The sequence below is a fragment of the Colletotrichum aenigma genome, assembly GCF_013390185.1.
Source record: "Colletotrichum aenigma strain Cg56 chromosome Unknown KSG_Cg56_contig01, whole genome shotgun sequence".
NCBI classification, from domain to species: domain Eukaryota; kingdom Fungi; phylum Ascomycota; class Sordariomycetes; order Glomerellales; family Glomerellaceae; genus Colletotrichum; species Colletotrichum aenigma.
The window spans coordinates 474,856-500,725 of NW_023500907.1; the positions used below are offsets into that span (position 1 = coordinate 474,856).

Sequence of the window (25,870 nt, forward strand, 5' to 3'; positions counted from 1 at the left end):
CTTTTTTTCTCGGTGTGTCGAAGGGGTGTCGCGGCGCGACGCGGTTCGGCTGCTACGCAGAGCTGTGTGGATTGGGTTGGGGAGCCTGTGCAAACTCTTCCAGACGTGCACCGGGCGGATGAGGTTTGCTCCACTGGTAGTCATCGGCGGCTCGTCGTTGGGTGGCTGGAGAGGAATTGTGTTTCACGTGGTCTGTGCTGGGCGTGGCTTGTGCGCCTGCATTCTGTGGCTCCACCCCCGCATCCCAATTGGAGGCACATTCGACCGGGACAACCCCGGCTCTCGGCCGTGTAAGTCGGGCAGGTGCCCTTCGTGGTCGTGATTGCCTCGATGTCCATGCCTTTGCAGGTTCTTCTGGAGATCTCCCACTTTCGAACTTGTTGGAGAATCAATTCTACTACACTGATCGAGGACTCAAGAGATCAGTAGGTGCCATCCAGATTGGGCCACCAACGAACATCTGACCTTGTCTCTTCCACACCGCGTCGCCATGGAGGACCGACGTCTGGCCGGCGCGAGGTCGGTCGCATCATTCCGAACCGCGCAGACACGAACACCCATCTCCCGGGAATCATCGCCATACTTTTCGTCTCAGGCTCGAGGTCCCGACAATAAGAGCACCAACTCTACCTACTTCACCGCGACCCCTGGAGCATCATCCTCTACAGACCGCGGGGCGGGTTTAGTCTACACCCCAAGCTACGACTACTATGATGACACCAGCGGCACCACTGGTTCTCGTCAGACCATGCCATCCTCTGACCAGTCGGGCGCCCCCAAATCGGGCCAATCTTACACCTCTCGTCCTGGCACTTCCTACAGTAGTCGGACTTCTCGGACTCCCCTCCCTGACAGCGAAAATCACAAAATCGTGTGCGCGCTGAGCGAAGCCCGAGGAGTTACTCCCTCAGTTGGCATGGCATCGATCAACGTTGCCACTGGCGAGGTCATTCTCAGCCAAATCTCAGACAGTCGGTTCTTCACCAGAACGATCCACGAGCTTCAAATTATGGAGCCCCACGTCGTCTTGATTGTCAGCACGGCTTGCCCGCCGAACCCAAAGTCGAGACTGTACAGCCATATCGAAGAGAATATGCCTGGCACCAAGATTGCTCCCGTTGACAGAAGGTGTTGGTCAGAGCTAGAGGGCATGCACCGAGTCAACACATGTGCCTTTCGAGAGGATGCCGAGTCAATCAAAGTAGCTCTGGAGGGCAGCTTTTATGCGACTTGTTCGTTCGCCGCGGTATGTCTTGTGTCCCTAATGCATAACAGACACTGATTGAAAAACAGGCTGTCAGCTTTATCGAGGATCATTATGCGATTCGCGTGTTCCCCAACTCCTTGCGAGTACGCTTCCAATCGTGCGAAGACACCATGATGATCGATGTATCAACCATCTTATCACTCGAAATTCTTCAAAACCTTCGGAAACCACAGTCAAAGGACAGCCTGGTCGGGCTGTTAAACCAGACGAAAACGCCAATGGGCTCGCGAGTCCTGCGCAGCAACTTGCTACAACCTAGTACACTCAAGGAAGCATACTTGGATCCGAGATATGAAGCTGTTGAGGAGCTGCACAAATCTGTCGACATGTTTGTAGAAGTCAGAAAAGGTAGACATATCCCAGCGAAGGCGATTGGCATTCATTGACTTTGACAGCGTTGAGCTTCCCCGACGTCGAGAAGATGTTGACCCGGGTATGTTATGAAGGCACGATCTGATGATGATTATGCTGACCGGGGAAAGCTCGTCCTTGTGCCGCCTCAACCGTCCATCGCAGCAACAGAATCCTCCATGGACAATGTTCTCAAAGTCAAAGCCTTTGTCGATGGGTTGCCCGATCTGTATCAAGCCATGAGACCTGCTGTTTCGCCGCTCTTAACGAAGATCCGTGGCCTTTTCCGCCCTGAAATGATTGCCCCTCTGCGAACTTTGATATACGAGACAATCCACGAAGATGTCACCCATACCAAGAAAGCTCTCGATCAGCGCAATCAAAGAGCTTTTGCCGTCAAGGTAGCTCCAACGGCAGCGGCCTCTTTGCTGGCTTCATCCCGCTGACCACTTGCAGGCTGGTGTCAACGGTCTTCTGGATGTCGCTCGGCAGGCATACAAGGAAAATACAGAAGATGTCCACAAGCATGTGGACCAGGTCAACGGTATGATGACATCCTTTTCGGCGCGAGTACAATTTCGCATTCTGACAAGTTTCAGGTGAACTTGATCTGGATGCCAAACTTCAGTACGATCCAAAGCGTGGCTACTCTCTCCGCATGCGAGAAGTAAATTTCGAAGATCGCCCAATCCCGGACCTTCTTGTCAACCGAGTCGTGAAGCGCGGCAATCTCGAATGCATGACCATCCGCCTCAAGCAACTCGATCAGCGGATTTCCGATTCTGTGGCTGAGATCGCCATGCAATGCGACAAGGTGACTGAGGATCTCATCGACAACATCAGAACTCATATAGCGGTTCTTTATCGTATCTGTGAATCAGTCGCTCTGCTTGATACGCTGGCCTCGTTTGCTCATGTCAGCTCGACCTACGACTGGGTTCGACCAGAGGTTTCCGACACGTTGGCACTCAAGGCCGCAAGACATCCAATCCTGGATAGGGTATGTTTCCCGCGCTACTTCTTCCACGTTTTCTGAAAGAGAGTGATAGGAACTGAAGGAAGAATGCATCCCAAACGACTTCTACGCGGATGACAACTACCGATTCCAGATCATCACCGGATGCAACATGAGCGGCAAGACTACCTATATCAAATGCACTGCCCTGCTTCAGATCATGGCGCAGATTGGATGCTTTGTGCCGGCCGAGCGTGCTACACTCCCCATCGTTCACAGCATCTTCGCGAGAGTGTCTACAGATGACAACATCGAGGCCAATTTGTCATCCTTTTCGAAGGAGATGCGGGAAATGGCCTTTATACTCAAGTACGTCGCAATTCTTGCTCGGGATATGCCACTGCTAATGATATGTAGCAATGTGGATGACAAAAGCATGGTCATCATCGACGAGCTTGGTCGAGCCACGAGTGCTCGTGATGGACTCGCAATCGCAATTGCTATGGCAGAAGCACTCATTCAAAGTCGAGCGAAGGTCTGGTTCACAACGCATTTTGCGCAACTCGGTGAGTAGTCCTAGGCGGTTGAGATGCGTTGATATTCATTGACATCCCAATAGCTGAAGTTTTGAACGATCGTCCCGGAGTCCTCAACCTCCATCTCGCAAGTCATCTTTCGAATACATCCAGGGGCGATCCCAGGTTGACCATGACCTACAAAGTTGAATCTGGCAAGGTAGACGAGATACCGTACGGCATTTTACTCGCCAAGGCAATGAACTTCCCTGAGCGATTTCTAGACGTGGCGGAGCAAGTCTCTCGGTCCATCCGCAAAGATAGATTGAAGAAACAGCAAACATCGGAGGCAAGGCGGCTCATTAGCGAGCGCAAGTTGGTACTCAGCCTGCATGAGCAGTTGAAGCAGGCGCGGAATTCCCAGATGGATGATGCTGCCCTTGCGAGCTACTTGAAGCGCCTCCAGGTGGAGTTTGTGGAGCGCTTCGAAGCCCTTCGTGTTGCAGGGAGTCCGGACGAGGATTCCGACGAGGAGATCCTCGACGAAGAAGAAGACGAAACGTATGAAGATGATGATGTATTTGACTCAGTCGATGTCGAGTCTTTGTCGACACGCAGTCCAGCTAGGACCGCGTAGCGTTGTGTTCGAGGTGTTGGACTTGTCACGAGGATATTAGCTGAAGTAGCTGGGAGGGGAAGTGCTTAATGACGATGCACAAGTGAATTTGCCCATGCGACTGAGGACTCGAGGTATGGGATAGATAAACATCCTGCTGGAAATGTTTGCAGTCTGCAGTATGCGCGCGGATCGTTGTGAGAATGGGACCTAGGAAACCTCTTACCGCGCGAGTGTGTTCTCAGAGCACATCGCCGCATCCTCAATTTGAATGCTTCCGTGGGGATAAGAAGACCTGGGCAAAAAATAAATTGTTAAGATGTTCAAAAAATCAAAAAATCAAAAGATAACGCGACGGTCATCCGTTAGGCCCTCCTTGCTTATTGTTTTTTGCAAGATTCGAACTGAGCGCCCCTACCCTCAACAGAGTAACCAGAAACTCATCGGGTGGTATTGGTTTTAAGTTGTTAGAGATGCTTTACCAACTAGACCATTCGGCCCATCTCTTAGTTGTAACTGGTTGACAGATCCTACCGCAACCTCAAAGAAATAGCAAGGGGCGGGTGGTTAGAGGGGGGCATCAGCCTCAGGCCAGCTCACCTAGGTGAAGCATGGACCGCTCACCTCACCTGACCACAACCCAGACCGTTCAAACAACAAAGATACCTGTCTAATTGGGTGAATCTGTGAACGCAACAAGCTTTGACCTCGACTTTTCTTTGAGCGAGAGAGAAGGCACAGCTTGTCCCACACCTTCCTCGGGCAGTCGATGGGAGGCAGGCACCTACCTACCTTCCTTTGGGTTCCTCACCTGCATCCTCCTGACGACATCTCACGCTAACTCTTCTACCTTCTACACCCCGCCACCTCTTCTGTATTCGAGGATTTCTTTTCTGCCTCGTACCGAGTTTTCAACTTGGAAATATCTTCTCCTTCTCCCCATCCCTCTAAGGCACACCAACACACGCCAAAATACGACAATCACACCAACTTGCAATCAACTCCCCAGTCTTTCGCCATGGCTGATCCCGACATCGCCTCGTAAGAAATCAATCGGGAGTCTTTCTTCGCACCTGCTGACAGTCTCGTAGCCTCTGGGAGACCAAAAAGGATGCTGACATCTGGCTCATGATGGGCGAAGAAAAGTGGGAGCTGCACGACAAGGTCATCCGAGGAAGGAGCGAGATGGTGGACTTTCTCGTCGATCAGAAGGCCGCAATGGTAACTCAAACTTCCTCTTCACTTCCCATTTGTTTTTGCCTATTGCATTCGACAGGAGCTTTGCTAACCACGTGTTCTACCAGGACGACCGCGTCAAGAAATTCGCGTTGAAGGACCACCTCTTCAAAGCCCCTGCGCTGGAAACCGTTCTCAAGTGGTTGTACGTCGGAGGTAAACTCACAGATCCTGCGCCAATTTTTCTGCCAACTCCAACTGACAACTTTCAGATGATGCGCTGCCCCACAAGCCCGAGATTTTCGATCTCCTCACGATCCACGACGTTGCCGCGTCTCTTGGCGTGTCCGACCTCACGGCTGAACTCGCTTCTCGTGTCGGCCGTAACCTGAGCGACATCCTCGATAAGCGCGTCGATCTGTTGGAAGACTTCATGGCGGTGGCCGACATCATCGTCGACGAGGCCAGCGACGCCCACGATGACCTGAAGCAGGAGTTCCAGAAGGCCATTGGACCTTACCTGTGCATGCTCCTCCAGCAGCAAGACTTCTGCAATCTTCTTCAAGACGACCCCAAGTTCTGCTTCGAAACCCTGTCGACTGCCGTCAGCGAGATCACGCGAGTGACTGAGGAGTCCGAGAAGAAGTTAGCCGACGCCGAGAAGCAGCATAGAGTCAACGACTCCGCCATCGACTTCCCAACCTTCGACACCCCGGTATCGAAGAAACCTGCCCCGGAGAGCGCAAGCGAGGGCCCGAAGACTCCGGATACGTCCAAGGAAATCAAGTTGGAGAGTCCTCCTAGTGTGGCTGAAGCTATTGGCCCCGACTCGATGCGGACCGCTGATGCTGGATCTACTCCGTTTGCTGGCCCACGATTCAGCCGCGGCATGGGTATGTGCAGACCTGTTTTTCTTTTTCCCAAATTTGAGCCTATAACACTCAGAGACGAAGTAAAAGCTTCAAGCAGAACACAGCTAACTTATTTCATCATTGGAAGATGCCGGCGCTTTCAACTTCGCCTACAAAGACGAGCGAGAATTCCCATTCCCCCCCAAATTTCCCGCCCTCTCCATCAAGCGAGGACCTCCCACCAAGCCGTCTCCCGCAGTGAAGTCATCTTGGGCTCCCACGCCTTTCCCCACACCCAGTGGAAAGGCTTCGCCTTCCGATGATAGTTCGGAGGCATTCGAATCCTGCGAAGAGGGATCTGAGGAAGGCGAGATCCGGGAGAAGCGTCGTGTCATCCCCTCGCGACCTTCTACTCAGAGCAAGATGACGCCTCCTGACCAAACAGCCCACAAGACTAAGACGCGATTCCATGTGCCTGGCAGCTTCGAGGCTTCCCTGGCAGTCCACACCCGAGGTGTTGGCACCAGCGATGTTCATTCAAAGCCAGCCACATCTGATCGGCGAAGTGGAGGGTATCACCTTAGCAGCTCGTCCATCCAACAAGATGACACCCTGGAGTTGCCTGCCAGACGCAGTGGTAGCTATGCCTTTGGTAGCACTTCCATCCAGCAGGATTCTCTTGTGCCCGACGAAGTCCACAGCGAGCAACCGGTGTTGAAGCGAACCGCCGATACCAACCCCGCTACTGGGTCCCGAACCATGCCCTCCTCCCACAAGGAGCCCCTCCAGCGTCCAGCTCCCCACGAAGAGCCCGTCCGAGCACCGTCTCCAGCCCCTTCTCCGGCTTTCGCTCCTGCTCCAGCCTTTGCTCCGGCTCCGGTCTTTGCTCCCACTTCCGCCCCAGCCTCGGCTGAGACCGGCCCCAAGTTGGATCGCAAAACGGCCCGAGAGGTGGAAAGAGGAAGGCTCAATGTCAAGACTACAAGTAAGTCTGTGAAACAAGTTGTTTTCTGGTGGTGCGTAGACCCCTTCACCACACTAGACTTCTGTTCCCCTTGCCTGTGTTCTATGTCCAGATTGCTAAGACAATTGCAGAGCGCGCGAAGACCTCCAAGAAGATGTATGACGCGGATGCACCCAACATTGACTGCGTTCAGTCTTGAGAAATGTACAATGTGTAGAAGAGGGTGTCAAGCCCGATTCGATGTTTTGAGAAGCTTTAAACCACGCATGTCTATGGTTACGCACGACTGAAGGATTTGGCATGATCAAATGTTGGCGGCAAGAACAAGGCACCCGTTTCCAGGGTTTTATTGCACATGGCCGTCGTCTAAGGCTTTGATATGGATAGATTACAACTGAGCCTTCTCTGTCCGGTTTCCACTCTCGTCGAACCAGATCTTTTGCCCCGTGATCATGGACTCTTGTAACGCAGCGCCAATCTTGACTGCGGCAACAGCAGACGTCAGCTTCACCGGCACAGGCTTGTCCTCCAACACGCTCTCTGTGAACTCAATCGCCTCCGTCGTGAACGCCGCCCTGAAGCGGTCCCAGTAGGTCTGGGGCAGCTCTTGCCTGATGCCGCCGGGCTGGTAGATCTTGACGTGGTTCTCGGCGGGCAGCAGGTTCACCGTCAGCTTGCCCTTGGTGCCAATAATCTCAGTCGAATCTTCCTGGCCGGCGGCCATCATGCGCGAGGCGTACAGGTAGGCGATGCGGCCGTCGTAGAACTCGACGGTGCCGACGGCATTGTCGCGGTCGTTGTGCTTGCGCAAGTCGGGCTCGACGGCGGTGATGCCGACGGCGTGGACGGATTTCACCTTGCTCTTGTCCTCGTCGAAGAACCACAGGGCGAGGTCGATGTCGTGGATGGAGCAGTCGACGAAGATGCCGCCGGAGAACTGGGCGTAGGCGACGAAGAAGCCCGTGGGGTCGAGGACGTCGCAGGTCTGGGAGCGCAGGACGGCGGGGCGGCCGATGAGGCCGGCGGACATCTTTGCGTGGGCGTCGCGGTAGGAGGCGTCGAAGCGGCGGGAGAAGCCGCACATTACCTTGAGCTCGGGGCGGCGGACGGATGCGTCGACTACTGTTTGGGACTTTGGGCGGTCTTAGTATGGTGTCTCGGGGATCTTCTGGGGAAAGGATGGACGGTGTTAACTCACCACCTCAACGGTCGTGCCGAGGGGCTTCTCGCAGAGGACGTGCTTGCCGGCGTCGATGGCCTTGATGGCCTGCTCGGCGTGGACGGCGGTGGCGGAGGCGACGCAGACGGCCTGGAGACCGGCGTGGGCGAGCATGTCGTCGTAGGACTCGTAGACGGCGACGCCGTGCGGGGCGAGGGTCTCGAAGGCCCATTGGCGCTCGGCGGCGTCGGGGGAGGAGACGGCGACGAGGGATGCGCGGGGGACGTTCTGGTGGAAGTTGAGGGCGTGGCGCTTGCCCATGCGGCCGAGGCCTGCGACGCCTACGTGGAGCTTTTGTGTTGACATTCTGTGTGTGGTTCTGGATCTGGATTGACCGCCGAGGGGGGCAGCAGCTGGAGGGAGAGGTGAGGGCGTCGTGGAATGGAGGCGGTCGTCAAGGTGAGGCCGGAGGTGTTGGGCTGCCGCGGGGATATCACTGGAATGGGGATGAACGAGAGGAGCTGCTAAGTCATCTCGGGAGGATGCAGAGGAAGGCGGCTGGGCGGATTATATACCGCCGCCTTTCATGCAGGCCTCACCGATTCTTTTTCACGCGCCACGACATATTTTCTTTTCTATTTTTCTTCATCGCATCCATGTCGGGATTCGGATCCCGACATGATGTCTTACCTGTGGGGCAGACGCCACTGACGCCAGCAGACGAGTCCGACCGCCTGTCCAATTAAGCCATCCTCGTGGATAGGGAATCCAGGAATTGGCCTATGGAAAGTAGAAGCGCCATGTTGAAGACCATGAAAAAGCCCACTTGGCAAGACGCGGTTTCGACGCGCTGGCAGGTTGGGGATGTTGGAGACGTGGAGTTGGAGAGAGGCTGAAAATGGCATTGGCATTGAGGCGAAACTTGGTGTAAGACGACGGACCCTGATTTTTGTAGGGGATAATTGCCGTGTTTTCTGGATAGAGCAGGTGGGGGATCTGGGGATGTGTAAAGCGACGTTGCGGACTGGATGCTGTCCTGATCGGGGAAAGTTGCCCCGATGCTGGATGTAGACGAGAGGGAAACTCAGTCCGAATGGGGGCCGCGGGGTTTGGTGGTTGCCGACGCAATCGTTTGGCACCCTCTACCCCAACTGCTGGGCCGAAGACTAATCAGAGATTCGGCCCAAATGCGATGAAACTTTATGGGGTTCAGCGTGCATGGTGTCAAGATGCCAATATCTGTGATCTCGGTTTCTCCGCATTCATGGAACTCATCCACGCCCACCCCCAACCCCCAGCCTGTTCCCCCTTCTTTTCCCCTCACAATCTGGGGACCGGGGGGCTGCGGGGAGCTAATGAGTTTCTGGGGTAAATGCGGTTTGGAGAAGTTGAGGTTAGCTTGGCCGAACATAAGTCCTTCTTTCGCACTCGGGTTGGTTGTCGGGAAATATGCTGTGTATGACAATGTCTGCGTGATCATTCGTCAAGGGGTGTTAGTTGGCAAGTTTGCCGAACTTTGGTGGAATTGGTCAGTCAGAGACTCAGTCACCTGCTAAGATGCAACGGAAATGGAACTTAGCAGACTTTTTGTTCTTAATGCGTTTTTTCTTTTCATTTTGTTAACAAGTCTCGGGACTATTGACAGCCCACTCATGAAGTGGATATTCTACAATTCACAATATGCCATCGACATTTCGAAAACAGCTAGAGTCTCACGACTCGTCCTCCCAACCCCACGCCCGCTTCAGGTGCGACTGCGCCGACGCCGTCGGCCACATGTGGTGCACATCCGTCTTGACCAAGATGTCGAGAAGAGCCCTTTGCTCCACGTGGTCGGTGAACCGGTCGCCGCACGCGGTCACGCCCATGCAGGCCGTGAACATGGCTGGGATTGTGTCCTTGTTGGAGAGAGCTGTGCCGCAGAGTTCTCGTATTTGCGTCCTAATGTCGTTCTGCGCTGCTTCATCAGAATGTTTCGCGTGAAAGTGACAGTTTGGAGGGTTAACTTACATCTAACTTTTGCCTCGCCAGTCTACGAGCTGGTCCTATGCGTGGAATACTTTCGTCGTGACACATGAGGAGTGCCCGGGCAAGAGTGCCATGAACGTTGCCGATAACTACTGAAGTTAGTATTTCAAGTTCTACCACTGAGAGGCACATGGCCAACATACCAACAGCATGGTTGATGTAAAAAATCCGCGGAAACGCCTGATCCGCCGCCGGGTCCGGCTCGCTATACGCAATCGGCAACCACGACAACGGCCGCGCCCTCAACCAGTTGCGGTCGTACTCCACAAGCCGCTGGTACTCGCTCTTGCGGTTGTCCACCTCCCCGAAGCAGAACTGCACCACCTCGGCGCAGTGCACCACGATGCGGTTCGCCCAGCAGTCGTCGTCGGCCGGCGAGAACGAGCGGTCGATGAAGAGGTGGTCGAGCTTCACCATGATGGGCCGCTGCGTGGCGAACGCCATGGTGATCTCCTGGCGCAGGCCGACCCAGAAGCAGGCCTGGCGCAGCTGGCTCTGGCGCGGCAGACCGCCGTTTTGCGTGTTCATGAAGAGCTGGATGCCGAGCAGGTGGCCCTCGTGGTCCGTCCCGATGAGGGGCACGTCAAGCTCCTCGAGGGTGCGGAGGAGGATGGTGGCGGCGAGGAGGTCGTCGTTTGTGAGGGCGGAGGAGTCGTTGGAGATCGTGGTGAGGTGCTTGAGGCATTCCTGGTGGTAGCGGTCCGAGGCGTAGGGGTCGTATTGGTCGTGCAGGCTGAGGTGGCGGGAGGAGAGGGCGAAGATTGCGTTAAGGAGGGTTGGGCAGGTTATTGCTCTCTGGGGGACGACGATGGCGAAGTGACGGCGGGCGTCACAGAGGTCGAACTGTATGCTTCTTAGACCGTGATGCATAGATCTTGATCACGAAGGGATGAAGACTAACCCAGGTGCACATGTATTCGAGGTAGTACTTCATCAACCTCACCTCATGGGGCTGTGTAAAGGGAAACACAACATCTCCATGATGCTCATAGTTGGCCAGTCCAAGTGTTGAACCTGGCGGTATCGAGCTGTAGACGGTAGGCAATGGCGTTGGAGTCCGCACCTCCTTCCAACTCGTGGCTGGAGTTGAAGCAGGCTGATTGAACGGACTAATGGCAGCGACGGGGAGATGCTCATGGAGAGCTTGCTGAACTGACGAATTCCTCGACCTCTCCGAGGTTGCTTGCACGACTGCCTGCTCCTGAGCCGGCGCATCGACCTGCCTCATGAAGGGCGGGCTTCCATCCTCGGACCAATAGAGGACCTCGAGTTCCTGCGTCTCATCGACGAAATGCACTGCCAGGCACACGACGGTTGTCAATCTTCACAAGTCACACACTAAACATCGATGATCGAAAACGAAAACAAGATGAGGATGTGGCTTATCGGGTCTCCATTCTCAAGCATACACGCCAAGAAGCACAATAGACGAAGAGCACGAAAATGTTGCGGGCAAACACTTACAACGCCGCGGGTAGCGCACCCAAGTCTCCGATGCACTCGGCGTCCTGACGATAACACAAAAGTGATCAGCGGGTTGTTCCGCAATGAAAAAATAACGCACTTCAGCTGCTGCTGCTGGCTCCTTGGTCCGCGTGACGAGAGGCCGACGATAACGACAGAAACCGGGTCCATCGCGGAACCGGGCCCCCGGGGGGCGTGTCATTCTCGTGGTACTTGTCCATTGGCAAGGGCCGGCTGCAACAGGAAACTTCGCATGTCGGTCACGGCGCTGGAAAAGACAAGAGGGAGCTCCGCCTTACTCGGTAGAGTGCTTGAACCGAATAGTGGGGGCCGGGACACAGTCCTTGCCAGTCGCTTTGCATCGAATACATGAGATTGATGTGGTGTTGGTGGTGGTGGTGTCGGCCCGAGAGGACGGCGGACCAGCGGGAGCGGCGGCGTCATCGGTGCTCCACGCGCATTTGAGGTGTTGCTTTTTGCAGGTCTGGTTTTGGCAATGCGGTCCTTGGGGCTCTGCGGCTGTTGTTGCGCCTGAGTGGGTTTTGGGGTTTCGATGCTGAATGAGGTCTGAATTCCCGACTTGTTTTTGGGGAATTCTCTATTCAGGCATTTTTCTCCCCAGCTCAGACGCAAAACAGAGCAGAAACCCCGAAACCACAAAGTCATGTCAGCAATTGAACTCTGCTCCCCAAAAGTGAAGAAACTCCAGACGCCACGCCACATGTAGTCCAGACGACATATGTACTCCAGACTTTCAGATCTCGTGGCTGCTTAGACGAAATCCGGGGTAGAAATAAACGTGCGGGTGGACAATCTGGGGTAACGATGAAGATTAAAAGAAAAGTCCGCGTGGGAATAAACACGTACCAGACATGTCGACGACATGATTTTGGACCCTTTCACCCCGTCGTCTGCGACCTTCAATCGGCTGTTCTTTCGTGAAAATGAGACGATTGTGGTGGCCAAGGGAAGGTCGAGGGGATAAAAGCATTTCCTGGTTGGTGATAACGGGAAATGGCTGCATCGGGGCGACTTGCTTCCCCGCGTGGAAGAGGAAGAAAGCTCCTAGGCCGCCTCACATTTGGCAGCGAGCTTTACACCGGCCCAAATTACCAAATCATCCCGCCCCGGCAATGCGAGCACACACGAATAGCTGGCTAGGTAGACGGCAACCCCCCCTAGCCTATGACGAAGCTGTTAATGCACGTTACAGCCGTAGAGAGGCGGCCCGCCCCTGACTCGCGTTAACAGGAACCCATAGCGACCAATGACCACCACCCCAGACGGGGTTTCTCCATCTGCTGTGGAGTGTTCCACGGCGAGATTCCGGGGCTTTTCGAGCCTCCTCCTCGAAGACACTCTTCTTCCCCACCAAAGCTTCCATCCCCCACGGCCAAACTCACTTGCGAGAATCTTCCAACAACCACCCCCTGGCGGTGTATGGAAAGACGGTCTGTCATCAGTCAGGAGACAGAACATGACAGAACGGCTGTTCCATCTTCGAAGTCCTTCCATAGTCCCACCTCCGGGCGCTCGATTAACGGACCACTGCCGAGGACAGGGGCGGAGCAGGGATCGTCCGTCAGGCGCTGTCATCGGCCATCAACGTGTTGTCTGCAGAGGCAGCAGACTGCGGTGATGCGAACCCACTGGCAACGACAACTGTGTCTCAATATCCAGCCTTGGCCAAGTTTTCTCCAAAACTGCCGCGGGCATAACCCCGGTCGTAATTCGCGGTACCCGGACTGATGGCCGAAAATAAGAGGAATCCATATGTCCAGCGACAGACACATCCTAGCCCCCTCCCCTGTGACCACGCCGCCCTGCAGCCACTGACAGCCCGCGTATTGGAAGCGGAGCGAACGCTGACACGGATTCCCCATTTCTCCAATTCCCCAGAAACCCTCTTTTAATTCCCCCACGATTTAGCGGCTCGTGTACGTGTGAGGAGTGCGTGCCTGTTTTTGGGAGAGACAAGTGAGTGTGTGTGGGTGTGTGTGTGACAACTAGCGCGTGGCCATTGGCTCGCTGCGGCTATACCATACGTAGGTCCCGTCGAGTATCTACGGCTTTCCAAGCGCAGTGGGGCGCCCATTGCCCTTGTCTTGTTTTTTTCGATGCCGTGTAATTGGGAACGGGCGTCTTCGGGACCAGCTGGGCTGGCCCTGGCCAAGGGATTTGGGGAAACCGAAGGGGAGGACGCGAGGTCCAGCTAAAAAGTCTATAAAGACGTCGTCGTGCCATGTCTTGAGAATCATGTTGCGTTCTTGAGACTTCAGTCGAGTGCGACCCAAGCTCCCTTCTCACCAACATATTTAGATACCCCCCGTACTTGATTCCGGTTCACAGACTGGATTGAGCTTCCTCATTCTTCCCTTTACTTGGCCCCAGCTCGCAGGGTTGCATATCAACACTATCCAAAGTGAGTTCATCCCAATCCGGCCTGCCTCCTAAGCGTTGCCCAGCTTAGTCAGGTATCCGTTTCACATCAACACCATGTCAGAATGTCATGAACTAACAAATCTTTCTCCAGACTCATACGGTACACACACGGTTCATCATGGCTCATCGACCGGCATCAGCCTCCGACTTGGAAAAGTCGTCGACCAAGTTCGGCGCCTCGACCGAGCAGCAAGAGACAGTCCTCTCCGATGATGCTCTCGATCCCTACGGACCCTCAGGTACGTACACATCATCTGCTAGACTATTCAACTCGTGCTCACTTTCGACGTAGGATTTCGCGGAATCTTCTCCTCCCACTATGTAGCCCTCTGCGCAGCCTTCTCAGCGATTGGAGGTCTGCTCTTCGGCTACGATCAAGGTGTCATTTCGGTCACACTGGTCATGGAACAGTTCCTCGAGCGTTTCCCCGAAGTCTCCGATCACGCCGCCGGCTCTGGCTTCAAGAAGGGTCTGATGACGGCCATGATTACCCTTGGTGCCTTCATCGGCGCGCTTAACCAGGGTTGGATCGCCGACTGGATCTCTCGCAAGCGCTCTATCATGGTTGCCGTTGTCGTCTTCACAATTGGTTCCGCTATCCAGACTTCTGCGCTCAACTACGACATGCTGGTTGGTGGTCGTTTCATCGGAGGATTGGGCATCGGCATGTGAGTGTTGCAGTCTCTACCTCTGAATCTTCGTAAGCTGACTGGGTTAGGTTGTCGATGGTTGTCCCCCTGTACATCTCTGAAATCTCGCCTCCCGAGATTCGTGGCTCCCTTTTGGTCTTTGAGCAGCTCTCGATTGTCGTCGGCATCGTCATCTCATTCTGGATTACCTGTAAGCACCCTCAGACACTCAGCTTTATGAGCCATCCTAACTAATGCATCACAGACGGAACCAAGAGCATCCCGAACCACTGGTCGTGGCAACTCCCCTTCCTCATCCAGATCCTTCCCGGTCTCCTCCTCGGCTTCGGTGCCGTCTTCCTCCCATACTCTCCCCGATGGCTGGCGTCCAAGGGCCGCGAAGAGGAGGCCCTCCACAACCTGTCCAAGCTCCGCACGCTGCCCGACACCGACCCCCGCGTCCGCCGCGAGTGGATGGAGATTATCGCCGAGGCCCGCTTCCAGACTTCCGTTTCCGCCGAGCGCCACCCGACCCTTGTTGGAAACAATGACCTTGGAAGCAGCTTGAAGCTGGAGGTTGCCTCGTGGACCGACTGCTTCAAGGCTGGCTGCTGGAAGCGCACTCAAGTCGGAGTATTGCTGATGGTATGCTCCCCACCACAGGCCGCCCAAAACACCAGAAATGGATGCTAACCACGCTGTGAAATAGTTCTTCCAACAATTCGTCGGTATCAACGCGTTGATCTACTACTCCCCGACCCTCTTCGCGACCATGGGACTCGACAGCAACATGCAGCTCATCATGTCCGGTGTTCTCAACTGTGTTCAGCTGGTCGGTGTCATTCCCAGTCTGTGGACCATGGACCGCTTCGGACGTCGCTCCATCCTGCTTATCGGCAGTGCCCTCATGTTTGTGTCCCACACGATTATCGCCGCGCTTGTCGGTGTCTACTCGCATGACTGGCCGAGCTACACGACCCAGGGATGGGTCAGTGTCACCTTCCTCATGATCTACATGCTCAGCTTCGGCGCTTCCTGGGGACCTGTCCCCTGGGCCATGCCTTCCGAGGTCTTCCCGTCCTCTCTCCGTGCCAAGGGTGTAGCCCTTTCCACTTGCTCCAGTAAGTTATCCGCGACACAATATTCTCTCGTTGTTCAGAGACTAACAATAATTCAGACTGGATCAACAACTTCATCATCGGTCTCATCACCCCTCCCCTCGTCCAGAACACAGGCTTCGGAGCCTACATCTTCTTCGCCGTCTTCTGCTTGCTGTCCTTCGTCTGGGTCTGGTGGTTGGTTCCCGAGACGGCTGGCCGAACCCTGGAGCAGATGGACGAGGTCTTTGGCGACCGTAGCGGTACGGCTGATGTGGCGAAGAAGAACCAGATCTTCAGGGAGGTTGTTGATGAGCAGACGAGACCTGCTATGTCGGCTTAGGAGAGATAAAGATACCCCCTTGTTATAATGCTATATGTGGCAAATTCATAGAAATCCAAAATCTTGAGAATACGTCTTTGACCAGTCCGAAAACCAATCAAAAAGGGCGATTGATTATTTCCGAAGTACATCTACATCTATCCAATGATGATGAGCGTTGGTCTTGGCGGGCGGCGCCCGGGGCCATTTGAGCGATCCCGCTTGTGGCTAAACGGCTGAAAGAAAAAACTTCCAGCCTAAGAGGAGGTTGAGAGGCAAAAGTCGATGTGCGGCGCAGACTATAGTGTATCTGAACCAGCACTGTCAACATGAGGTGCTGACAGCCGACGATCATTCATCCTGAATCCTATTATCCGTAAATGATTGGGCCACGGTTTCGCGCCCAGCTTCAACTTGACGTCAGATTCTTAGACACAATACATAGACCACGCCCGCTTGCAAAGAGAGAGTGACACACCATCACGCCATCGCAATGAGCATTTCGCCCTGCTCATGTGGCAGAAGGACTCCGAGTTGTCAAAAAGGCTTGCCCCGTTGATCCATCTTGTCTGTATAAAGCTGTCATGGAATCTTCGTCGTTTAGTCTTATTCAGAACTCGACTCTATTACAATCACAGAAAAAGGTTGCACACACAAACACCGAGGGACCTCTCCAGCCCTTCTTCTTCAATTGATCATCATGGGTGCTCGACTGTTGACTGCGGTCGGTGCCTTGACGTTGGTTGTGGCATTCGCCCTCCTCATTGTCACCTGCGCGTCCATTCCAAACACCAGCTTGCCTCTCTTCACTGTGGGTGCTCACGACGATCGTAGAGGAGCGACTGGCGGAGAGATCAGAGTGCAATTCGGGCTCTGGGGCTGGTGTCAATATACGAGTGAAGTATGGTAAGTAGCCATGAGACGAGCTGATCTGCTTTCGATTACAAACAGGCTGAGTGACTAATTCGCGAATAGGGGAACGCACCCGGAAGGCTGTGTCAAAGGCAACGGCACATCAGGCTACAACCCCGCCGTGGTCATGCGAGGCCTCAATGAGGATTTCCCTTCCTTTAACACAGCTGGCAGCGCGCGAGACTTGACGCTGGGATTCGTCCTTCCGGCTGTTGCAATAGCGACGACTGGTGTGGCGATTATCCTGGCGATAGCATGGCTGATCAAACGCAATCGAATCATCTATATCGCCATCTTCACTTTATCCGTCTTGTCTTTCATCTTTACCATCGCCGCTGTGGGCTGCGTGTTTGGATTTTGCGAAAAGATACGAAGAGGCACGCCGGCACGGACTCTTGTGTGGGTGGGTAGCTCTCAGGGCAGAACAGCGACGTTCTGGGATTTGAAAACGTCCTATGGGCCTTGCGTTGTCACCCTAGCCCTTGCGTGTGGTGTTCTTCTAGTCGCTGCGATCATACTATTCTTTGCATGGCTCGCCTCGAAGCGAGAGGGCCGAAGGACGTGGAGCGAGGGGACCGCCGAGAAGCATCACGTCTCGCATTCAGAGGTTGCTCCATCAAGTTCAGCGCATTGACCAACCGTCGGAGCATCTTGATCACATACTTCCCCATAGCAAATTCAAGGTTGAACAACAAGCCTGCCTTAACTCCGTGGACAATTGTGGGATGACATCACCCAAGTCCACGCCAGTGCACGTCCGGAATTCCGGCAAGACATCTCTCGGAGCTGGTCGGACATCAGACGTTTCACCCTCTGAGCTACCGTTGGGCTCGACCTCGGACGTGCGGGGCGACTGTTATTGCGTGCTACATAAAGCTTCCGGTCCCCGGGATCATAGCTCCGTAGCTTTGACGACGTCTTTCGTCTGACAAAACAATCGACTTCATCGGATCGCAGCCCGTATTCAAGTTACGATGTCGACGGTTTTCCACGTAACGGTTCACGTCCGGCCGAGGGACGTGGCGAGGTTCCTAGAAGCCGCCGAGCCGACGATAGAGAGGATGAAGAGGGAGCCCGAGTTGATGCACTTTGAGATGTATCAAGTGCATGATTCGCCTGGGACGATTACGTGGATTGAGAAATGGTAAGTTACTCGTGGTGGTGTCAGTGATGTTTGTCTGAGTTGACGCTGAGATATCACAAGGTCTGAGCCTGTGGACTGGATTATGAAGGTGAGATAACTTGATATTCCTTCAGATTTCCGGCTGTTGATTGAGACGAAAAGCACCAAATGACAAAAGACTACTACAACGAGTACTTCGACGCGACAGAACCATTCTACGTCAAACCACGGGAATTAAGGGTGATGAGTTCGCTAGGGCCGCGCTATACATACCAAAAGACATAAGCGAATAGCGGAAGATGTAATTGAGTGAAACTGTTGTAAAGACAATCATGCGAAAGTCTTTCTGAGAAACGATGGAATCATTTTGGTGTCATGTGATTCAGCCGAATATCCACGAAGGATCCGGTAGCCTGAAGCCACACAAAGCGGGGTAGCGGTTGTCAAACGATGAACGTCAGGTCAACCAAACGATCTTCTTCCATACCATAATACTACAGGAACTGCGACCAGATTTCGGCGCGTGCAGGATGTCTGACTATCCGATTCGTCCACCAACGCCGCAGGCGATGCTTCATCGTCTCCCCGATAAACCGGAGATAGAGCCCCAGGAGAATACCAAACCATCGAAGTATATCATTCTCATCACAGCTTCGACATCGGTGGCAGGCAAAGTTCAGATTGCGAAATCAGTCGCTGCGGCACTCTCCTGTCCGCTCTTTCAAGGCGACAGCTTGCATGAGACGTCAGCCAAAGCCGCCACCGTGGGCATGTCGAGAAGCCTCTCGGGAGCTGATGGCGATGCCGACGCTGTCCGACCGAATGAGGCGCGATATGAGCGCATGTGGCTTTCCAAAATGACCAGAACGGGTCTTTTGTTCCCCGAAGAATCCCGGCCTGCCAATGAGGGCTTCTCTGGCTTTGGTGGGACATCCTCGACATCGACGAGCCGGCGAGGGTCCTTTAGTTCTATCGCATCCGCCACTTCGGATGCCGCCTCAACTTCCAGCATTGCGAAAAGCTTCATGTCTTCGGACGCTCCCACGACAAAATATGTCAATAAGCCTGTCATATCCACGCCGCTTGGGGATGAGATCGGGCGGAAGTTAAACCCTGCCTTGATGGTCGTCACACACCCCGAGCTAGAGCAATGGCACAAAATCTCAATCAGAAAGACTGTGGAAGAATATGGTATCGGAGTTCTCTTTGTTCCTCTATATGAGGAGGAGGAGGAGCTTCCCGTATTGAAGCCCTTGGATCCAAGGGTGATGACGAGCTTTGGCTCAATTCCCCGCCCCAAAGCTGCACATGGTTATCTAGGCGAAGAAACAGTACTACGAGTTGATATCAATGCGAAGGTCGAAGAAATCACACAGGAAATTGTGGAAAATGCTCGAGAAATCATGGAGGTGTAATCGGTATCCCGTTCAGGCTTGGGTTGTTTTACAATCCAATGTCACTTATGTCTTCGGAGTTGTTCATCTTCTTGAATCTGGTTCTTGTTTAATTCTGCCCGGAGAATAAACTACAAGGTGGTGGCTGAATATAGACCCATACAGTAACTAACTTTCCTCTTCAAACTCCGTAGTCTCGGTTTGCTTCTCATGTCTGCGCTGGTCAGCGCTGATCCAGTACACTCCCTTGCGGACTTGAATGAGAGGATCCTGGGAAGACATGATGCCTTGAATACCGCCCTTCTCTGGAGTGGGGCTGAACGCAATCTGCTGCTGCCTCTCAACGTTGTCATCACAGACCTTGTTGATCTCCAGCGTCCCAACCGGGACAAATGTTGTGCTCTTGTATGGCACCGTGGCGTCATCCAAGACATCGCTAGGGTCCGCAATATGGGCCATGATGTTGAAGGTGATGGGCTTCTCCGGAAATCTTTGCTGAAGATCCTCCTCTAGGTAGCTAGGCGCCAGGTTCTTCAATTCGTCGTCGGTGTAAAGATGCTCTCCGTCTGCGGGCTCCAGTTTATAACGGACGTTGCTGACTTTGCCATCGGCGTTGGTGAGGACGTGAGTATTAACTTCGTAGTACTTCAAGGTACCATAGTTGTAGGGGTTTGGCTTCGCTCCTTTGACGAATTGGGCAGCGGATGGATGGATGGCGAGAAATGCGCCGAATATCTGCTGAGCTTGGTTGAACGCTGCCTGTTCCTTGGAGGTATCTCCGCCCTTCTTCTGCGCTTTTTCAAGGGCGTCCTTGGTAATACCGAAGGCTGTGAAGACCTTAAGAAAAGCCAAAAAGTCTTCTCCGGTCCTGACAGCGAAGCCATTGAATGAATGGGAGATCAGGTCGGTGTGCATGTTCTCGTCGACCTGGAATCGAACCGCAATACCTTTGGGAGTGGCTCTAGGATCGAAGTCGGCGATCTTAGGCAGGCCCCCGCCGACCGAAAAGCGAGCGATGACTGGAGTTGAGGGATTGTTGAAATGGGCTGCTGTCGAAAGAGTCTTTGCCTCCTCCGTGGGCTTGAAAACTCCTTCGACAAGAAGACCCTTGGCATGGGCTATGAAGAAGGAAATGGTCAGGCTAGAAATTCGTCAGGTGGATAGATCTACATACTAGTGCGGTAACCTTGGTGCTTGCCGAACAGGGTTTGCATCGCGTTGATGAGGTCTTGTGGAAGCTGGTCAGTAGTGACCGATGCTCCATCTTCGGTGGTTGAGGTAATGGTTTGAGTGGACATGATGGAAAGATTTTCTGAAGTTCAGATTTGATAATAAGTGGTAGCTGAACAGAAGGCTGCTGGTAGAAGCTGGCTTATTATTATTCTACAAAGGTGCGGCAGAGGGCACTTAAATACACGATGTATTCTTCTCCGTATATTCAACCATGTCCATATGCGTTTCCCATCTAGAGATCGAATGGCCAAGCGTGCGTTGCGGTAAAAGTCGAAACCGGCGGGTACTCAAACCTAGCACGTTGAGGTGCAGTTTGACACCAGCAGCCAAAATACTTGCAGATCTGGCTGCGTGGGTCAAGTCACCCTCATTCACCTAAGGGGACTTGGAAGGCTAAGGCCGCCGTGGCGTGTCGAACAGCTAGCCATAGATGATCCAGTTCATTCTCGGTACATCTCGAAGAAAAATCTATCTCGGGCGAAGATGCCTAGGGCAAACCGGCTTATCGATCTGGGCTCTGAAGTTTGGGGTTTTCACGGTTTCATCAGTCCAGAAGGCTCTAATCCGCCTATTCCTTCTTCCAAGATCTTCACCAAATGCGCCTCAATCACACACTTGATTAAGCTTGTGTGATGTTCTCGGCACTTCAACCGACAGGTAGCCCTTGAGCGTCCGCTTGTGAGGTATTAAGCCATCAAATCAATGACCAATCGGGCAGAGCCTTCCCTGAGAACCGGCCGCTGGGACAAAATAGATGAAAACGGGTAAAAAGGCTGAGACATCTAGAAGGATATCTTGGAGCACGCTGACTTTCATTTGCATCATGATTGGACTGGAAGGTGGCAGAGCTGTGACAACAGGGTCTGGCCAGGCCATGCCTTGAGTCCCTAGCACCGGACCTAAGTTCCGATCCCACGGCTGAAGTAAGAGATGCACCCAACAAGCGCCGGATGTGTCCCAAAACATGCTAGTTGGGTGGAATCGCATGCCGAGCTTGGTGGTTGAGAGGAGTGTGGCGGGCTGAACCGCCCGCTACGGGCCGCGCCAACGTCCCGCGTGGGTTGTGATTTGGACCGCATGCAAAATGGGCCCCCTCCCCCGAAAGGATGGGTTTCCCAAGACATACGCACTCAGAAAACCCCTATGTCGAGGAACTTTGCCATCACGGCAGACTCTTTCATACCTAGGCAACACGACATGGCCGTCGTCTAGGCCGTTTGCGCCAAGCCCAGGCTGTTGCGGCTGGACTGTTTCTAGAACACGGCGCTCTAGTGATCTGCTTGCAATCGCAATAGAGGAGGTGTGGCCACGATGCTCCTGTTGCTCAGCCAAGGCATTACTATGTGTGTAGTATCTATGTGAACAAGGCAAATGAGTCGATACGAACTGGATCGTTTGATGCAAGGTTTCGATTTCTTGACGAAAACACGATGCTCTCAATCTAGTGGCAGCTGAACCAATTTCAAGCCTGCCCGTGGCCGACGACAGGATCGAAGTGCGCGCAGTTATTTCAATATTTAATGCCACTATCTCATATGCGAGTGTGCACATGTAATGTGATGGGTCTAGAGAGAGGAAGATCTACTGCTGAGACCGCCGGCGAACATGGATCCGTCAGCTCCACATCCAGCCAGCGGATGGATCAAGACCTGGGACGACTGCAACCAGGACGAGGTCATCAAGGTTCACCAGAATGTGAGTCTATGGGTTGAAAGTCGCATTCTTGAGTTTGAGCTGACATCTTATGAACTCGTAGGACAATGGTTTCATCAACATGGGCTACATCTTCTACAGAGCCATCAACAAGCCTGCAGATGCTGGGAACCTCGTTGAACCTGGCGAGATGAACAGTGGCCCGACCATTTGCGACAAGTTCGAGCGTAATGGAATGGACGTTGGCGGGTTTACTCAGCGCAGAAGCCGCAACCGTATATACTACCACAATAGTGAAAAGAAAGATTTAAGTAAATTATTTGGTTACCTAGCATTCGCTGACGGTTGAAGTCGCAGATTCGCTGGAATTGGGACATTGACTTCGATAGGAACCAGTGGCATTTTGCCCGCTTGTTCAATCGGAACTACGATGATATCCTCGGATGGTTTAACGAAGGCAGTAATATCAATTATTTCGGTGCTTGGTAAGTTCAGTTAACCCTGCTGCCTCCAGGTTCCAGTCGGCAGGCTCTTACGTCTTCTTCCACTAACTGTTTACCAAAGGGCCAACTCTGCGGATGGTCAGGACTCAGTTACCAAGATCAAAGACATCAACCCCAATCACTGCTGTGATCCGCGGGGCATCCACTTTATCGACAATGCCGATGGCTTGGATGATTTCGTCGGCATTACAGCCAATGAAGATGCATATCTGTCCGTAAACAAAGGGAATGGAAATCGCGCTGACGGCAAGTCTCCAACGTTTCAGTTCGTCGCCAAGATAAAGAGCAACGAAGGCGTTGTTCGGGATCACATCGTCATGGCCGACATTGATGGGGACGGCCGAGGTAAGTGAATCTTGTCTGAATAATGCTTGAGGTAAGCTAAAAGAAACATAGGGGATTATGGGGCGATTGATGCCATGAGAAATGTGCGCTTCTGGCGGAACGGTTGGGTCAACGATATGTCCCAGGACTGGCAGGACTTGGGCCGACGATTTTCCAACACGGGACTGGGAAGCTCGCTGGTATTCGGTTTGAGGACACAATGGAGATGTAAGTCATCCTTGTCACAAAGTAACTCGTGAGACTGATTAGGATGGCGCAACAAGGTAGAGACGATGCCATGTGGTGGATGATGGAGGCAAAACGTACACCTGGACCAACTCCAGGAGTTGCAGAAAGGGGTACGTTGGGGATGGACTCAACGTCGCATGGCGCCAGGCGTTTTACAACGGCGCATCCTCCGGCCCAATCGCATATGGGCATGGGGGGGTGCTAACCTCCGTACCCGAATCCACTTTGCACGCATCTAAGGCCAAAGCAATGTCTTCGGAAACCTACCGCTGCAGGACTACATGTATTTGGAGCACACCAAATTGGCGGAGGATAAGCAACGCTTTGAAATGCGAGTGTGGAAGAATATTGGCGGAGGTGGCAGCAAGACTGTGGCTGACGGCGACAAGTACTACAACATGGTGGGCCATCGCGATGGACGAGTCGATCATGTGCGGGCGCAGTCAACAGGAGAAATGACCCTCTTCACCAACCGTGGCAAGGGCACTATCGATGACACGGACGCAGAGAGATATTGGGATCCAAGCCCTTGCATTATATTTCGACCACCACGGAGCATGGACCGTCAGGATCTGCACCTGCAGGACTGTGACGGGGATGGCGACTGTGATAACATCTATGTCAACTCTGAGACCAATGCCGTGGAGGACTTCCTCAATCAATATCCACAGACTGGCAGTTGGGGATGGACTCATTTGACAAACCCAGCTCCCGGTCTGACTTGTGGGTATAAGAAAGGTCTAGGTGTCTTCGATTGTGAGTCACCCCTGATTGGCAAAGCAGGTTACCCGTTTTCAGCAATAATTAATCTTGCTGGCTGAACTGCTACTATTGCCGATGAACTGCAATAACTGGATATGAAAGTGGCTGTCCACTTTGCCGATTTTACTGAGAACAATCGCGCTGATTACTTATGCATCGCACCCGATGGCACCGTCAGTGGCAGCCTTCAACAAGACAGCGGCGTTTTTGTCGATGTTGGCCAGATCAAGTTTGCGATCGGAAAGGACCGGCCCATTCTCCGATGCGCAGATGTTAAAAGTGACAAGGTACAACGGAGGCCACGGCTCCCCAGACACACCGGTGGTGACTCTTCTTTTTACTGGAGAGTTCAAGAGAAAAAGGCCTATTACGGCCTCGCCGCTGGGGCATGCATCCACTACGCCGACCTTGATGGGAATGACCACGCTGATGAGCACTACATCTTGGAGTCGTTCAATAATAAGGGGAGAACGTCGCTCAATCCGTCCTGCGGCTTGACTGACCAGACAGGCGACGACGGGCTTGTTACCAACCCAAATCTTCCAGTCCAGCCGGGATCTGAGGAAGATGACGACACAAGCGGCGGTTCGGGTGGCGACCACACCCCTTACGCCCCAAATCCCAAGGATGATAACCCCCTTCCAACCTGTCCGGATGCCTCCAGGTATACAGCCATTGAGCAGCTCGAAGGAAATGCAGGACTGATAGAACTCTGGTGTGGGCAACAATACACGATTACGATGCTACTCCAGATTCTCCGAGACTCGATGGCTCGCTATGACGAAATCATGGCCAGCGGCTACGACAAGTATTTTCACGATTTACGCAGACTATCTCGTCAGCAATGCATGGTCCGCCCTCCGCAACTTCATGTGCAAACACGGCGACGAATACTTCACTTGCAAGATCACCGAGGAGACAACCTGTTGCAACGTATGCAAAGCAGAGGGCGTATCGTGCTAGTGGTGCAAGGATTCTTGCGATGTCCAGGGACCTTATGATAACCTCCGCCGCTACATAAACACCACTCAGCCATGTCCCCCTGACAATTCGTTCCGAAGTATGAATAGTAACAACAAAAATACGATATATTGGACTCTGCAGCGACAAAGAGGGCGATTTTTGGGACACGGCTGCTGCAGAAGTCGGCGTCCCTAGGGAAAAGATGAACATTGCCAATTTACAGTCGGTTGGCACGTTGGACTCGTCATCCTCCAGAGATGCCGTCTATAATGACATAGAGCATATGACAGCCTCATACTAATACCCTAACGTTTGGTTCAACGTGCCTCAAGTCGAGGGATTCCACACGGACGACGTCACCAACCCGAGGATGATTCTCAACAAGGCCCTCGGCGATGCAAAGCCTCTGATTGACCAGCTTTCGGCTTCGCTGTTTGAGATACAGGCCATGTCATGGGAGGCTGACCTCGATATCGTTGACTCGGTCAGCATGTCAATCCTGCTCACACGCGACTCGGTCGACTTTATGGATAATGTGGTAGAGATGGGCAAGGAGCTGGAGTAAGCCGACAAAACGTCCTCCATTCTCAACCTTCTGATTGCTATCTTCCTTGTCGTCTCCAGGGGTGGTTCAACTCTCGCTTCTGCTGGTCTGACATCTTTGGGCCGAGCATTTGTGGTCATCGGCGGGGGCGCAACATCGGACTGGGAATTTAGGACATGGTTCAGACGCCGTCAGCGATCCCTCTCTCTCGACCTCTTCAGAATCCTGTTCAGCGTCAAGGGGTATCCGCGATGTCAGCAACGCCCGTAAGGCTGCCTTAGCCCGACGGGCAATGCCTCACGCAGACATCGCTCGAATTAGCAGAAAGGTCGCTGCCGAATTGGAACAAATCTCCATGGTAAGTAGCAGGAATG

General features: G+C 53.4%; 10 protein-coding genes across 10 annotated transcripts; 7 read left to right on the forward strand and 3 right to left on the reverse strand.

The window, feature by feature from the left end:
* Positions 1-490: 490 nt before the first annotated feature.
* CGCA056_v000130 (MutS protein-like protein 4) lies at positions 491-3,725 on the forward strand (the record flags this gene model as incomplete). The annotated part of the gene is made up of 9 exons (XM_037315391.1): positions 491-1,246; positions 1,294-1,615; positions 1,663-1,700; positions 1,750-2,019; positions 2,075-2,162; positions 2,218-2,618; positions 2,668-2,942; positions 2,991-3,139; positions 3,193-3,725. 9 exons carry the CDS (start codon positions 491-493, stop codon positions 3,723-3,725), a joined length of 2,832 nt encoding a protein of 943 aa, XP_037185223.1.
* A 997-nt stretch (positions 3,726-4,722) lies between these two features.
* On the forward strand, positions 4,723-6,894 carry CGCA056_v000131 (uncharacterized protein; the record flags this gene model as incomplete). Its single annotated transcript, XM_037315392.1, has 6 exons — positions 4,723-4,745; positions 4,796-4,925; positions 5,009-5,096; positions 5,153-5,773; positions 5,880-6,716; positions 6,827-6,894. 6 exons carry the CDS (start codon positions 4,723-4,725, stop codon positions 6,892-6,894), a joined length of 1,767 nt encoding a protein of 588 aa, XP_037185222.1.
* A 189-nt stretch (positions 6,895-7,083) lies between these two features.
* Positions 7,084-8,220, reverse strand: CGCA056_v000132 (scyllo-inositol 2-dehydrogenase; the record flags this gene model as incomplete). The annotated part of the gene is made up of 2 exons (XM_037315393.1): positions 7,084-7,827; positions 7,894-8,220. 2 exons carry the CDS (start codon positions 8,218-8,220, stop codon positions 7,084-7,086), a joined length of 1,071 nt encoding a protein of 356 aa, XP_037185221.1.
* Positions 8,221-9,566: 1,346 nt separating this feature from the next.
* On the reverse strand, positions 9,567-11,110 carry CGCA056_v000133 (uncharacterized protein; the record flags this gene model as incomplete). Its single annotated transcript, XM_037315394.1, has 4 exons — positions 9,567-9,806; positions 9,865-9,971; positions 10,026-10,725; positions 10,784-11,110. The coding sequence occupies 4 exons, from the start codon at positions 11,108-11,110 to the stop codon at positions 9,567-9,569; spliced, it is 1,374 nt and encodes a 457-aa protein (XP_037185220.1).
* A 2,796-nt stretch (positions 11,111-13,906) lies between these two features.
* On the forward strand, positions 13,907-15,857 carry rco-3-0 (putative glucose transporter rco-3; the record flags this gene model as incomplete). Its single annotated transcript, XM_037315395.1, has 6 exons — positions 13,907-14,027; positions 14,081-14,456; positions 14,507-14,628; positions 14,683-15,062; positions 15,127-15,538; positions 15,595-15,857. 6 exons carry the CDS (start codon positions 13,907-13,909, stop codon positions 15,855-15,857), a joined length of 1,674 nt encoding a protein of 557 aa, XP_037185227.1.
* Positions 15,858-16,536: 679 nt separating this feature from the next.
* On the forward strand, positions 16,537-17,382 carry CGCA056_v000135 (uncharacterized protein; the record flags this gene model as incomplete). The annotated part of the gene is made up of 2 exons (XM_037315396.1): positions 16,537-16,742; positions 16,812-17,382. 2 exons carry the CDS (start codon positions 16,537-16,539, stop codon positions 17,380-17,382), a joined length of 777 nt encoding a protein of 258 aa, XP_037185226.1.
* Positions 17,383-17,722: 340 nt separating this feature from the next.
* Positions 17,723-18,156, forward strand: CGCA056_v000136 (uncharacterized protein; the record flags this gene model as incomplete). The annotated part of the gene is made up of 3 exons (XM_037315397.1): positions 17,723-17,892; positions 17,953-17,980; positions 18,034-18,156. 3 exons carry the CDS (start codon positions 17,723-17,725, stop codon positions 18,154-18,156), a joined length of 321 nt encoding a protein of 106 aa, XP_037185541.1.
* Positions 18,157-18,401: 245 nt separating this feature from the next.
* CGCA056_v000137 (uncharacterized protein) lies at positions 18,402-19,286 on the forward strand (the record flags this gene model as incomplete). Its single annotated transcript, XM_037315398.1, has 1 exon — positions 18,402-19,286. One exon carries the CDS (start codon positions 18,402-18,404, stop codon positions 19,284-19,286), a length of 885 nt encoding a protein of 294 aa, XP_037185224.1.
* A 147-nt stretch (positions 19,287-19,433) lies between these two features.
* Positions 19,434-20,563, reverse strand: CGCA056_v000138 (Catalase-related peroxidase; the record flags this gene model as incomplete). The annotated part of the gene is made up of 2 exons (XM_037315399.1): positions 19,434-20,383; positions 20,440-20,563. The coding sequence occupies 2 exons, from the start codon at positions 20,561-20,563 to the stop codon at positions 19,434-19,436; spliced, it is 1,074 nt and encodes a 357-aa protein (XP_037185231.1).
* A 1,540-nt stretch (positions 20,564-22,103) lies between these two features.
* On the forward strand, positions 22,104-25,517 carry CGCA056_v000139 (uncharacterized protein; the record flags this gene model as incomplete). The annotated part of the gene is made up of 8 exons (XM_037315400.1): positions 22,104-22,193; positions 22,255-22,392; positions 22,509-22,636; positions 22,716-22,999; positions 23,051-23,206; positions 23,468-23,983; positions 24,092-24,826; positions 25,285-25,517. The coding sequence occupies 8 exons, from the start codon at positions 22,104-22,106 to the stop codon at positions 25,515-25,517; spliced, it is 2,280 nt and encodes a 759-aa protein (XP_037185230.1).
* Positions 25,518-25,870: the final 353 nt, after the last annotated feature.